Source organism: Dendrobates tinctorius, unplaced genomic scaffold (assembly GCF_039654945.1).
Source record: "Dendrobates tinctorius isolate UK_male_01 unplaced genomic scaffold, ASM3965494v1 ptg000162l, whole genome shotgun sequence".
Classification (NCBI taxonomy): Eukaryota; Metazoa; Chordata; class Amphibia; order Anura; family Dendrobatidae; genus Dendrobates; species Dendrobates tinctorius.
The window spans coordinates 13,889,389-13,904,041 of NW_027361829.1; the positions used below are offsets into that span (position 1 = coordinate 13,889,389).

Below are 14,653 nucleotides of genomic sequence, written 5' to 3' on the forward strand. Positions count from 1 at the left end.
TCACACACCAGGCACGGCAGTCTCACACAACAGGCACGGCAGGCGCTGTACGTCCACCAGCCGCACCGCAGTATCACACACCAGGTGCATTGCGGTATCACACACCAGGCACGGCAGGCGCTGTACGTCCACCAGGCGCACTGCGGTATCACACACCAGGCACGACAGGGGCTGTACGTCCACCAGCCGCACTGCGGTATCACACACCAGGCGCTGTACATCCACCAGGCGCATTGCGGTATCACACACCAGGCACGGCAGGCGCTGTACGTCCACCAGGCGCACTGCGGTCTCCCACAACAGGCACGGCAGGCGCTGTACGTCCACCAGCCGCACCGCAGTATCACACACCAGGTGCATTGCGATATCACACACCAGGCACGGCAGGCGCTGTACGTCCACCAGGCGCACTGCGGTATCACACACCAGGTGCATTGCGATATCACACACCAGGCACGGCAGGCGCTGTACGTCCACCAGGCGCACTGCGGTCTCACACACCAGGCACGGCAGGCGTTGTACGTCCACCAGCCGCATTGCGGCTTCACACACCAGGCACGGCAGGCACTGTACATCCACCAGGCACATTGCGGTATCACACACCAGGCACGGCAGGCACTGTACATCCACCAGGCACATTGCGGTATCACACAGAAGGCACTGTACATCCACCAGGCACATTGCGGTATCACACACCAGGCACGGCCGGCGCTGTATGTCCACCAGGCACATTGTGGTATCACACACCAGTCACGGCAGGCGCTGTACGTCCACCAGGCACATTGCGGTATCACACACCAGACACTGCAGGTGCTGCATGTCCACCAGGCACTTTACGGTATCACACGGCAGGCGCTCTACGTCCACCAAGCACATAGCGGTATCAGACACTAGGCGCGGCAGGGATGTACGTCCACCAGGTACATAGCGGTATCACACAACAGGCACGGCAGGCGCTGTACGTCCACCAGGCACATAGCGGTATCACACACCAGGCACGGCAGGCGCTGTACGTCCACCAGGCACATTGCGGTATCACACACCAGGCACGGCAGGCGCTGTACGTCCACCAGGCACATTGCGGTATCACACACCAGACACTGCAGGTGCTGCATGTCCACCAGGCACTTTACGGTATCACACGGCAGGCGCTCTACGTCCACCAAGCACATAGTGGTATCAGACACTAGGCGCGGCAGGGATGTACGTCCACCAGGTACATAGCGGTATCACACAACAGGCACGGCAGGCGCTGTACGTCCACCAGGCACATAGCGGTATTACACACCAGGCACGGCAGGCGCTGTACGTCCACCAGGCACATAGCGGTATCACACACCAGGCACGGCAGGCGCTGTACGTCCACCAGGCACATAGCGGTATCACACACCAGGCACGGCAGGCGCTGTACGTCCACCAGGCACATAGCGGTATCACACACCAGGCACGGCAGGCGCTGTACATCCACCAGGCACCTGGCGGTATCACACACCAGGCACGGCAGGCGCTGTACGTCCACCAGGCACATAGCGGTATCACACACCAGGCACGGCAGGCGCTGTACGTCCACCAGGCACATAGCGGTATCACACACCAGGCACTGTACATCCACCAGGCACATAGCGGTATCACACACCAGGCACGGCAGGCGCTGTACGTCCACCAGGCACATAGCGGTATCACACACCAGGCACGGCAGGCGCTGTACGTCCACCAGGCACATAGCGGTATCACACACCAGGCACGGCAGGCGCTGTACATCCACCAGGCACATAGCGGTATCACACACCAGGCACGGCAGGGCTGTACGTCCACCAGGCACATAGCGGTATCACACACCTGGCACGGCAGGGCTGTACGTCCACCAGGCACATAGCAGTATTACACACCTGGCACGGCAGGGCTGTACGTCCACCAGGCACATAGCGGTATCACACACCTGGCACGGCAGGCGCTGTACGTCCACCAGGCACGGCAGGCGCTGTACGTCCACCAGGCACGGCAGGCGCTGTACGTCCACCAGGCACATAGCGGTATCACACACCAGGCGCTGTACGTCCACCAGGCACATAGCGGTATCACACACCTGGCACGGCAGGCGCTGTACGTCCACCAGGTACGGCAGGCGCTGTACGTCCACCAGGCACATAGCGTCCACCAGGCACATAGCAGTATCACACACCAGGCACGGCAGGCGCTGTACATCCACCAGGCACATAGCGGTATCACACACCAGGCACGGCAGGGCTGTACGTCCACCAGGCACATTGCGGTATCACACACCTGGCACGGCAGGCGCTGTACGTCCACCAGGCACATAGTGGTATCACACACCAGGCACGGCAGGGCTGTACGTCCACCGAGCACATTTCGGTATCACGCTCCAGGCGACCACTTCCCCACTCAGCTATGAATCCCACTCCCCTCACTACAGTGGCGCGCTCTAGTCTGCACTGCCCCAGCAGCACAGCAGTCCCTGTACGTTCTGACGTCACCAGTCGTGCTCGCACAGGTCCATGATGGGTGGAGCGCGGTGCTTTACGTCACAGCTTGTGTTGTGATGGGCGAGGACTGCCGGATACTTGTCCTGGCTCACTCGTCCAATAGGAAGCAGTCAGAGAGGGAGGGGTGACTCCATAGCGGAAAAGTGCGATGCAGTAAAACGGAGGAAGACCCCGAGACAACAGCCAGGAAGGAAGCGATCGAGCGCAGCGGTAATGTTATGGGCACGGCCGTTGTCCGGATGATGGCTGGGCCTGCTTATTTGGGGCTGCCCTGGCTCTGCCTGCTGCTGGCACTATGGCTGCCTGACAGTGCGGGTGAGTAATCCGGGTTGTGGTGTCCGGGGCTACATGGCCGTGGCCCAGGCGGGGATAAGGCTGTGTTTGGGGTCTGCTTTGTGTGAGGGGCTTCCTGTGGCAGTGCTGTGTGGCGATGGCACGTATGGGGGGGATCTGTTAGTCACATGCTGTGGAGACTGTCCTCCTCATCCAAGAGGATTAACTCTTCAATCCACTTAAAGGGGGTTTCCACTATGCAGAAACGCTGTAAAGTTGCAGACAGCAAGCACTGTCCCTCCTGCTATGAGCTTGGTGGTCGGCTGCTCACATGTAGCACACACACACTGTCCCTAGTGGGGATCACAGTATAAGGTATGGAGGACCCCACACAAACCCGGGGAGAACTTCCAAACTCCTGCAGATGTTGCCCTTGGTGGGATTGAACCCATAAGTGATGTCATCACTGCGGTAACCCCTGATCTGGCGGTGAGGTGGCTGGTACAGCTGCGGAGCTCACTGGCAGGGCCTATTTTAGGTAAAGGGGGGCCCTTGGCAAAGTTTAAAATGGGGCCCAAATGCTATCATATTGCACACCACGCAGAAACATTTCGATTGTATTTACATGCGCTGAGTTCAGGACGCTAACTGAGTGTGAACGACAATATTGAAAACATTCAACACTTGTTTCCCGGCTGAGAAAGAATGATGGGGACAGAATGATCACTAATGGATCAATCTGTCCCCATACAGTATCATGTTATCAGCAGCACATCTACAGTTTACACCCCATAGTCCTCCATATAGTATAGTTCACTCCCCATAGTCCTCCATATAGTATAGTTCACTCCCCATAGTCCTCCATGTAGTATAGTTCACTCCCCATAGTCCTCCATGTAGTATAGTTCACTCCCCATAGTCCTCCATGTAGTATAGTTCACTCCCCATAGTCCTCCATGTAGTATAGTTCACTCCCCATAGTCCTCCATGTAGTATAGTTCACTCCCCATAGTCCTCCATGTAGTATAGTTCACTCCCCATAGTCCTCCATGTAGTATAGTTCACTCCCCATAGTCCTCCATGTAGTATAGTTCACTCCCCATAGTCCTCCATGTAGTATAGTTCACTCCCCATAGTCCTCCATGTAGTATAGTTCACTCCCCATAGTCCTCCATGTAGTATAGTTCACTCCCCATAGTCCTCCATGTAGTATAGTTCACTCCCCATAGTCCTCCATATAGTATAGTTCACTCCCCATAGTCCTCCATATAGTATAGTTCACTCCCCATAGTCCTCCATATAGTATAGTTCACTCCCCATAGTCCTCCATATAGTATAGTTCACTCCCCATAGTCCTCCATATAGTATAGTTCACTCCCCATAGTCCTCCATATAGTATAGTTCACTCCCCATAGTCCTCCATATAGTATAGTTCACTCCCCATAGTCCTCCATATAGTATAGTTCACTCCCCATAGTCCTCCATGTAGTATAGTTCACTCCCCATAGTCCTCCATGTAGTATAGTTCACTCCCCATAGTCCTCCATGTAGTATAGTTCACTCCCCATAGTCCTCCATGTAGTATAGTTCACTCCCCATAGTCCTCCATGTAGTATAGTTCACTCCCCATAGTCCTCCATGTAGTATAGTTCACTCCCCATAGTCCTCCATGTAGTATAGTTCACTCCCCATAGTCCTCCATGTAGTATAGTTCACTCCCCATAGTCCTCCATGTAGTATAGTTCACTCCCCATAGCCCTCCATGTAGTATAGTTCACTCCTCCGTATATTAAAATACACTGCTCAGTCCTCCATATAGTATAATACACTCCTCATAGTGCTCTATATAGTATAATACACCGCCAGTCATCCATGTAGTACAATTCACTTCCCATAGTATAATGCACCCCATAGTTCTTCATATAGTATAATGTATTCCCCATAGTCCTTGATACAGTATAATGCTGCCACCCCATAGAGCAGGGGTGGGGAATCTTTTTTCAGCCAAGGGCCATTTGGATATTTATACCATCCTTCGGGGGCCGTACAAACTCCGCCCACATATTACATCCTGACTGGCACTGGTGTCAGGATGTAATCTTTCATTGCATGCCCTTCAGTGTTCATTAATGAACACTGCGTGTGTGTGCTAACAGACAGAGCAAGAAGAAATTAATGCGTTTGTGGCAATCAAAATAAAACTCCCGGCCCAAGAATGCGTTACCTGAGAATCTGCCCGGGGGCCTGATAAAAGGTCATCGAGGGCCGTAAATGGCCCTGGGGCCTGAGGTTCCCCATCCCTGCCATAGAGTATAATGCAGCCCCACCATACAATATAATGCAACCCCCATAGAATATAATGCAGCCCCCTCTTATAGTATAATGCAGCCACCCCACAGAATATAATGCAGCCCTCCTCATATAGTATAATGCAGCCCCTTATATAGTATAATGTAGCCCCTCCATAGAATACAATGTAGCCTTCCTCATAAAGTATAATGAAGCTTCCATACAATATAATCTAGCCTCCCATAGAATATAATGCAGCCCCATAGAATACAATGTAGTCTCCTCATATAGTATAATGTAGCCCCCTCATAGAGTATGATGCGGTCACCCCCCATAGAATATAATGAATATATTGTAGCCCCAAATAGAATATAATACAGCCCACCTCCCCATAGAATATAATGTATCCCCCCCCATATTACATAACACAGCCTCCCCCATAGAATATAATGTGCCCCCCATGGTGTACGGACAGCACAGCCCCCCATGGTGTACGGACAGCACAGCCCGCATCCCCCCCCCCCCCGAAAATGGCCCCACAGTCACTGTTACATTAGAAAAAGAAAACAACACTCCTCGTGCCTGCGCTTCTCCTGTCTCCTGCGCTTCTCCTGTCTCCTGCGCTTCTCCTGTCTCCTGCGCTTCTCCTGTCTCCTGCGCTTCTCCTGTCTCCTGCGCTTCTCCTGTCTCCTGCGCTTCTCCTGTCTCCTGCGCTTCTCCTGTCTCCTGCGCTTCTCCTGTCTCCTGCGCTTCTCCTGTCTCCTGCGCTTCTCCTGTCTCCTGCGCTTCTCCTGTCTCCTGCGCTGCCTGGTACACACAGTGAGTGTGCGATGACGTCCCACTGTGTCAAAGGCAGAGCGGAGAATGATGGGAGAGGTAGCGGTCAGCTGACGCTCTCTCCTCCATCAATGCGGTGGCGGGGGGAGTCGGCGCAGGCGGCCCCCCTGCCTCACAGGGGCCCCATAGCGGCTGCATGATGTGCCGCTAACTGGGGACCCCTGGGGGAGTGGGGGCCCTAGGCAGCTGCCTTGTCTGCCTGCCCCTAACGCCGGCCCTGCTCACTGGTTGCAGCTGGGATGCACGTTGTAGTTGTGACGTGCCACACCACAGGACCATCCAAGAGAGAGGACCTGCCCGGTGTGGGGTTGTAGTGAGCTTGGCGCAGCTTTCCTGATGGTGGAAACCTCATTTAAAGGGGTTGTTGCATTATTCCATATCACATTAGTTACAGGTGCCATGTTCATATGTCCGGGCCTCTACTTTCTAGATCCTATAAAGATGTTCGTTCTGGTACCTCCTGCCCCCAGTGTAAAAGAACTGATAAAAATATAACTCTCATAGCAAACATTGTGATAAACAGTCATTTAGTTACTAATTACAAATGTCACCATATTGTTACTTAATAAGCCTGATAGCCCACAACTAATACAGCAATAATAAACCACCCAAAGGGATAGATGCCGCCACACACAAGGGCCATATGTAATGCAGTGAATATGGCCTAGATGTCTTGCGTGATGCTGCACCACTGTGCATCCAATGGAGACCAAATCCTGATTCATCCTTTTTGAAGCATCTCAAAATGCCTTTCGGTGTGCAGGGCCTTCACTCGGTCTACTAGGAGTATAACCACCATCATGTTACTGAACAGGATCCAATGTACAAGGGATAAATACGGCACTGCATCATAACCGAATAATTCCGCTATACTGAACACTATCAAAAACTACAGCACTAACTTAAAGCGAACCTACACAAACTGTCAGGTCGGTGCCATTATACTGATTAAAATGATACTTTGGGTGATACATCCGTCTTGCAGTAGTTAAATGTTTATTTTCAGTTAATGAAATGCTTGTGCTCGGGGGGGTGGGATCTGCATGTGGTGCTCTGCTAAATAACACAATGCACATTATACATGCGATCATGCTGCAGCGCAGGCGCCGCTGCCTGCTGAAGGTTTATTTTTTTTTTTTCCCCTCTCAATACATATAATAATCAGTATGTAAAATAGGGGGCAGGTCACAAAGGATCACTCAAACTAATAAAGCTGCAAATATGAAATGTGAAAATTGAATTGCATTACTGCACTAGAAATATGAAAAACTGAGAATGCTTAGCTCATAAATTGGCCAATTCATGTGTACTTGGTAGCCACGGTAAGGCGATTCTCGTATACCAGGACCTAATAATACCAATCATCTCTTAGTCTACAGCTCTCTGGGAACCTAATGTGAATACTCTCCTAAAGTCTAAATATCAATGAAGGGTTATGATCCTGTTGCAATTAAAAACGCCTGTGGCTAAGGGATGGAGTGCTCAGTCAGAATAATAAGGCCGGTTTCACACGTCCATGGCTCTGGTACGTGTAGTGACAGTTTCCTCACTTACCGGAGACACTGACACATATAGACACATTAAAATGAATGTGTCTCTGCACCTCCGGACATGTCAGCGTGTTTTCATGGACACACGGTCCGCGTGCCAAACATAGAGACGAGTCCGTGTTTGTGGGAGTGCACAGTCCGCAAAATGTGCTGAACGCGGCACATGGAGAACAGTTCACACTGTCCTCCGTGTTCACGGACGGCCGCCGGGGAAGAAGCACTACTGTAAGCCGCTGTTCCCCTGTGGCTGGTGCTGAACGCGGCTGTCATTCTTCTCTCCTGCTCTGCCGGCAACACCGAACAGAAGAGAAGAATGAATGAAAACCCAACGTGGGGTCCCCCTCTGTTTGTGAACCAACCCGGCAAAACTCACAGCTGGGAACTGTTATTCTCAGGCTGGTAAGGGGCCATTGATCTTGCCCCCCCCCCGCCTAAAAACAGCAGCCTGCAGCTGCCTAGAAAAGGCGCATCTATTAGATGCGCCTATTCTGGAGCTTTGTCGGGTTCTTCCCACTTGCCCTGTAGTGGTGGCAAGTGTGGTCATAAGGGGTTAACGTCAGAGGGGGACCCCACGTCGGGTTTTCATTCATTCTTCTCTCCTGCTTGCTGTTGCCAGCAGAGCAGGAGAGAAGAATGACAGCCGCGTTCAGCACCAGCCGCCGGTGAACAACGCTTACTGTAGCGCTTCTTCCCCGGCGGCCGTCCGTGTGGTCCTGATGCGGCATACTTGCGGCACATGGTTGTCACACGGAGGTACCACGTATCCACACAGATATCTCCGGTACCGTTTTTTCCGGTACCGGAATTATCTGGACTTGTGAAACTGCCCTTAGGCTGGTTTTACACTTACCGTATTTTTGCTGGCCATTTTTGCGGCCCCAATAGATTTATATGGGGTCGCAAAATCGGCCCACAAAAATTAGTAGGATTGCTGTTCTCCGTATGGCTGTGAGGGCCGTATTTGCAGCCGTGAAAAAATATCAAGCTTGCTTGATATTTTTCACAGCTTACGGACACGGCCGCAATGCATTTCAGTGGTACCGCAAAAACAAAGTTAAGTTGTTTTTGCGGTACACCATATTTGCGGATCGCCGTTTTTTTCCCTGGTATTTGTTATAGTAGGGAAAAACGGCGGTCCGAGAGAGGTTTTTGTGGGAGACCACAAAATCATGGCAATAAAGCCCGTAAATCGGGCCGCAAAAAGCACGGCAAGTGTAAAACCAGCCTAATACAACTTTTCTGTCTCCGACATTTAATTCATGATCTTTGACTATCTGCTTGTTTATATATTTACAATGATTTGCTGTGAATATCCAGAATATTCAGTTTCTACCATAGATTTAATGTTTTCATTGTTTTTGGCTCCATCTAGTGACTAGAGTCATAACTGCAGTGTTATTGTGTGTTTTTAGTTTCATTTTCTATTTCCCTCTGGCATGGCTAAGGATTGTATAGTTGATGGGAGGTATGTGTCTCAGAGACGACTTGTCTCTTTAATGTAAGCCCTAAGTAATATCACTATGTTGCTAATGTATGGCAAAGACCTGTGGTGAGGTCACGTGACCAGTCAGCTGCTGGGTTCGTGGGTGTGGCTATACCCTTATAATGTAGACTGCTCCTGAAACACGGGGTTGTATGTGGGGAGGGGGAAGTCTCCCGTGTGGGTTCTGGCTCCAGGACTGAGCCTAAAGGACTGGACATTTGTTATGTATTTTGCCTGAGCTAAAGGCTATTTCTTTTGTTTTATGGGTTTATGATGCAATAAACCCCATGAACTTTAAAGGCACCTGCCTCCTGATTGTCTCCCGCTGCACCTGAGCGAGTAGAATCCCTACACCTCCCTTCACAATGCATTTTGGGAAAGTTGCAAGGCACCCTGGTAAGTTTTGCAAACTATCATGGTTAGTCCACCCCCAGTTTTTCCCTCCAGTTCGCCATTTTTCCTTCTGCCTGCATCCTGGAAACATCTCATTCCTCTCCTCCCCTTGTGTCAGCATCACTGTTTCATCGCATCGATATACCACCACGTTCAATAAAATACAGATTCAACTACAGTCTCCCTTATTGGACCCTCGGTATAGCAGTTTAGCTGCATGTATAGCTACATGAAGTCTGCTTCATTAGTGAGGACAGAACAACAACTAATCAAAAAAACTGACCGTCACATCCAAACAAAAATCAGGTCTGAACATGTGCTTACCTAGAATAGCCAACTCAATCCTCAATCTTTCATAGTTCCAGTGCAGTAATGCAATTCAATTTTCATATTTCATGTTTGCATGCTATAGTGCTACAGAGTGCAGCCTTGCTTGATTGTATATGAGTTGGCGACTCTAGGTAGGCACCTGTTCACACCTGATTTGTGTTTGGATGTGACGAAGGATCACTGACCTGTCAGAAGCCATCAATGTGAATACCTAAGCAGAGCACCACATAAAGACCTCCACCACAGGCCACCCCAAAGCACGAGAATCTCATTAAAGGGAACCTGTCAGCAGGATTGTGCTCGGTGACAGTGTCAGGTTGGCGCCTTTGCACTGATTAATATGATACCTTAGGTGATGAAATCTGTCTTGTGGTTGTTTAATATTTATTTTCAGTTAATGATATGCTTGTGCTTCAAAGTATTCCAATCGGTAAACGGTGTAATGAGAAAAAAAAGTCAAAACACAGAATTACTCTTTTGGTCACCGCAACATTGCATTGAGACATTACATTAAAATGTAATAATGGGCGATAAAAGATGGTGTCAATAAAAACTAATCTCAGCGTGCAAAAAATAAGCCGTCACCCAACCCCAGATCACAAAAAATGGAGATGCTACGGGTCTCGGATAATACAAACACATGGGCAATGCACACAGTGAGCAAGTCTGTAGGACAGTGTTCACACCACCAAAAGACTGAAACATAGAAAGCACAGTAAATCAAACGTATAAAAATACTCTGTTGTAAAGAAGTAACAGTAAACAGCAAGTGCTAGTAAAAAGATGATAAAAAAACAGGGTATTTGGTTGATACTTTTTTTGCAAAAAATGTATACTAAGCCGCTCTACCCAACGTCAAAGTAACCCATCTCAGAGCAGTCCCTAACTGATGTATTTAAAAACCTGGTCATGTGTACAGTACCTATATGAGCAGGATTCAGACAGGTAATGTCTCAGATAATGTAATACAATTTCTTAAGAACAGAACACATTATGAAAGCTGTGGCTCTAGGTTAGAGTTCCCGAACCACCAGTAGCAATAGCTATGGATATACTCCCACAGAATTGTAGACCTGCAAGAATAATCAATCCACCAAAAGATAAAAATCTAATTTTTATTAATACCGTATATACTCGAGTATAAGCCGAGGCTCCTAATTTTGCCACGGGAAACTAGGTAAGCTTATTGACTCAAGTATAAGCCAGGTATGCATTGTCCCCTCATCCCTGCTCTGCTCTGTGAGGCTCTCCCCACCTCCCAGTATGCATGACTTGGCTCCCCGGTCCCATCCTTCTATGTATGGCTCAGCTCCCTGTCCTCCTCCATGCGTCTCCCGTCCTGCTCCGTGCTCTTCTGTGCTCCCCCAGTCCTCCGAGCTCTTCTGTGCTTTCCTGTGATCCCCCATCCTCCTCATTCATACTCGCCCTCCTGTGCCGTCGCTGATCCTCCCTGCATCCTCCGTGGTACCGCCCATTAAGGTCATGAATATTCTTCCATGCCCATAGGAGTGGAGTCACGTCCATATTCATGACCTTAATGAGCGGTACCATGTGACTGCTGAAGACAGGAAGAAGCCACCAGCCCTGGGACAATGGAGGATGCAGGGGACGTTCAGCGACTGCAAAGGAGGGCAAGTATGATGTCACAGCCACCTTTTCCTGCCACCGCTCCCCCTCCCCTGCTGGCTTTCTTCACAATGACTCGTGTATAAGCTGAGGGGGCATTTTCGGCACAAAAAAATGTGCTGGAAAATCTCGGCTTTTACACGAGTATATACGGTAATTACTATAAAATGACACTAAAAAGGTATCATTTTATTTTCATGACAGTTTAAACAAGAGCAGGTGCAACAAGGGTACAACACCAAACAGTGCAGCAACTGGGAACAAGCTTAGTAATGAATTACCATATAAATAAATAAAGTGACAGTGCAAGTAATAAATGCCAGAGAAGTCACAGCAGTATAAACATAGTGAAACCCCAAGTGAGGTAATTATATATATAAATACACCCCTGACCACGATGCCCTAAAGTCATATTTTTCAGTACTGCGCTTAACCATTACTGCCAGATGTGTCGCACGCGCCGCCCCAGTTGTGAGCTGATATTAATAGCCTGGAAAGCTCCTTGTGTATTACCTCCTTCCCAGGCTATAAACATCTGCCGTCAGCCGTCGGCTTTCCCTCTGCTGGTTACGAAAATTGCGCTGGAGTCCACGCCATTTTTTCCAAAAAATAATCTTTAATACATGTAAAGTAATTTGCACACACTATACTAATTGTATTTGTCACAAACATCTGTATTCTATTTGTAATTACTGTATTTAATCCATCTCTTCTATCCTGTCAGCTCGTGCATTGATTTTACAGAACACTTCAGATGAATTGCTTGCTTTTATTCTGTGTGTATAAATCTATTCTATTCCAAGTTGTCACTCTGATTTTACTGTATGCAACAGATGATTTTCTGGATTTTAATCTATCTAATACAAATAAATTTATTTGTGTGTGTGTGTATATATATATATATATATATATATATATATCTATCTATCTCTCTATTAGTCCTGTGCCCATATACCCGTCATACATATCCTCTATCCCATAGTCCAGTGCCCATATACCCATCACACATCGTCCATCCCATAGTCAACCATTAGGCTAAGTGCACACGTACCGGAACTCTCGCGGAAATAACCGCAAGAATTCCAGAATTCCATTCCGCGGGAAAATCGCATTTTAAATTCCCGCTTGCAAAATGCTAGCGTTTTCCAAGCGATCTGTAGCATCGCTTGGAGAACTGATTGACAGGTTGGTCACACTCGTCAAACATAGTGTTTGACAAGTGTGACCAACTTTTTACTACTGAGGCCGCCTATGCAGCATCAGTAGTAAAAGATAGAATGTAAAAAAAAAAAAAAAAATTAAAAATGGGGTTATTCTTACCTTCCATCGTCCCGCGCATCTGTTCCCAGTAATCCTTTGTGAAAATGCCCGCGATGACGTCCGTTCTCGCGGGATCGCGATGTCTCGCGGTAATTCGCGATGACGTCGCGCAAATGACCACGAGACTTCGCGATCCCGCGAGAATGGACGTCATCGCTCGCAAAGGATTACTGGGGCCGGGAGAATGGAGAGAGGCGGGAAGGCTGTGTGATATTGACTGCTGAGCTGTGTATCTAATCTTATCCTGTGTGATACTGTCTGCTGAGCTGTGTATCTAATCTTATCCTGTGTGATATTGACTGCTGAGCTGTGTATCTAATCCTATCCTGTGTGATACTGGGCTCCCCCTGCAGTCTGTGTCAGAGGGTGGTCTGTGTTGGCACGGTAATAAATTGTGTTATTTCCAGCTTTACAGAAGGACGATAACACCATAGAAATGATAAGAATAATGGGCCTCAATTACCACAACTGTCTACAAAGAAAACTGTTGCTGATAGCAACCAATCACAGCTCATTTTTCATCTTTTAAACAGCTCTGGGACAGCGTGGCGAGTTTTTAGTGGCGACTTTTGTGTTTTGACTTTTATGTGGCGAGGTTGGTGTATGTGTGGTGAAATGTGTGCTGAGGGTGGTATATATGGTGAAGCACGTGGTAGTGTGTGGCGCATTTTGTGTGTGTGTTCATATCCCCGTGTGTGATGAGTATCCCACGTCAGGGCCCCACCTTAGTAACTGAGCGGTATATACTCTTTAGCGCCATCGCTCTCATTCTTTAAGTTCCCTTTGTTCACATCTGGCAGCTGTCAATTTGCCTCCAACACTTTTCCTTTCACTTTTTCCCCATTATGTAGATAGGGGCAAAATTGTTTGGTGAATTGGAAAGCGTGGGGTTAATATTTCGCCTCACAACATAGCCTATGACGCTCTCGGGGTCCAGACTTGTGACTGTGCCAAATTTTGTGGCTGTAGGTATGACGGTGCAGATGCCAATACATATGTATACTTTTTCCCCTTTATGTAGATAGGAGCCAAATTGTTTGGTGAATTGGAACGCGCGGGGTTAAAATTTCGCCTCACAACCAGGGCTGTGGAGTCGGTATAAAATGGACAGACTCCTAAAATAGATAATAAATTGGGTACAGTAATTCAATGCAGAATGTGCTGAATATTTTTTCATAGAAATTTGGGAAAGTTATGAAATGTCCTATAAATGACTGTTCTATTCTTGATCTAAGGCTACATTCACACACAGCGTTTTTCCTGCATTTTTTGAGGATACGTTTTTCAGCTGCAAAAGCAGATCAGCTTTTTAAAAAACCGCATCACCTGAAAGGTTTTTGAGCTCATAGATAATGTTTTCAATAGCAAAAGCAGATTAGAAATCTGCTCCTATCTATCTATCTCTATCCATCCATATCTTATCTGTACCAAAAAGAATGAAAGCCAGGTAGCACACAGACTAACACTCATTATATTTTTTTTTTTTATTTTTTTTTTTTTTAAGCACCAGTCAGGTACACCTCATAGCTGCCCAAAAGGACGCCCAGGACAGGCATTGCTCGTCTTAAGTAACACATCAACATCAATTGATAGTTGGAATAAATAGACTGCATTCATCACCACCACATCTTCTTTAGCTGCAGGCTTTATTTTCAAGTGTAGGGGTGTGCAGTATGAGGTTCTGCAGCAGCTGAGGTGTGCAGTATGAGGTTCGTCCATGGTGTGAATGTAGTCTGAGGATCTAGACTTTGTCTTAGCTGAGATAAGTCAGTGTTATATATATATACACACACACAGTACAGACCAAAAGTTTGGACACACCTTCTCATTCAAAGAGTTTTCTTTATTTTCATGACTATGAAAATTGTAGATTCACTCTGGAGGCATCAAAACTATGAATTAATACATGTGGAATTATATAATTAAGTGTGAAACAACTGGAAATATGTCTTATATTCTAGGTTCTTCAAAGTAGCCACCTTTTGCTTTGATTACTGCTTTGCACACTCTTGGCATTTTCTTGATGAGCTTCAAGAGGTAGTCACCGG

The 14,653-nt window shown here is 48.0% G+C and overlaps 1 protein-coding gene across 2 annotated transcripts in view; it reads left to right on the top strand.

Moving 5' to 3' along the window:
* Positions 1-2,570: 2,570 nt before the first annotated feature.
* The window catches only part of LOC141052640 (TGF-beta receptor type-1-like), a 184,007-nt gene continuing 171,924 nt past the window's right edge, over positions 2,571-14,653 (top strand). Inside the window, exon 1 of one of the 2 annotated variants that reach the window (XM_073549861.1) lies at positions 2,571-2,819. In XM_073549861.1, the coding sequence (XP_073405962.1) occupies positions 2,723-2,819 (97 nt within the window). In that variant the 5' untranslated portion in view covers positions 2,571-2,722. The remainder of the gene's footprint in view (positions 2,820-14,653) is intronic. The other variant, XM_073549860.1, reaches the window with a different exon arrangement.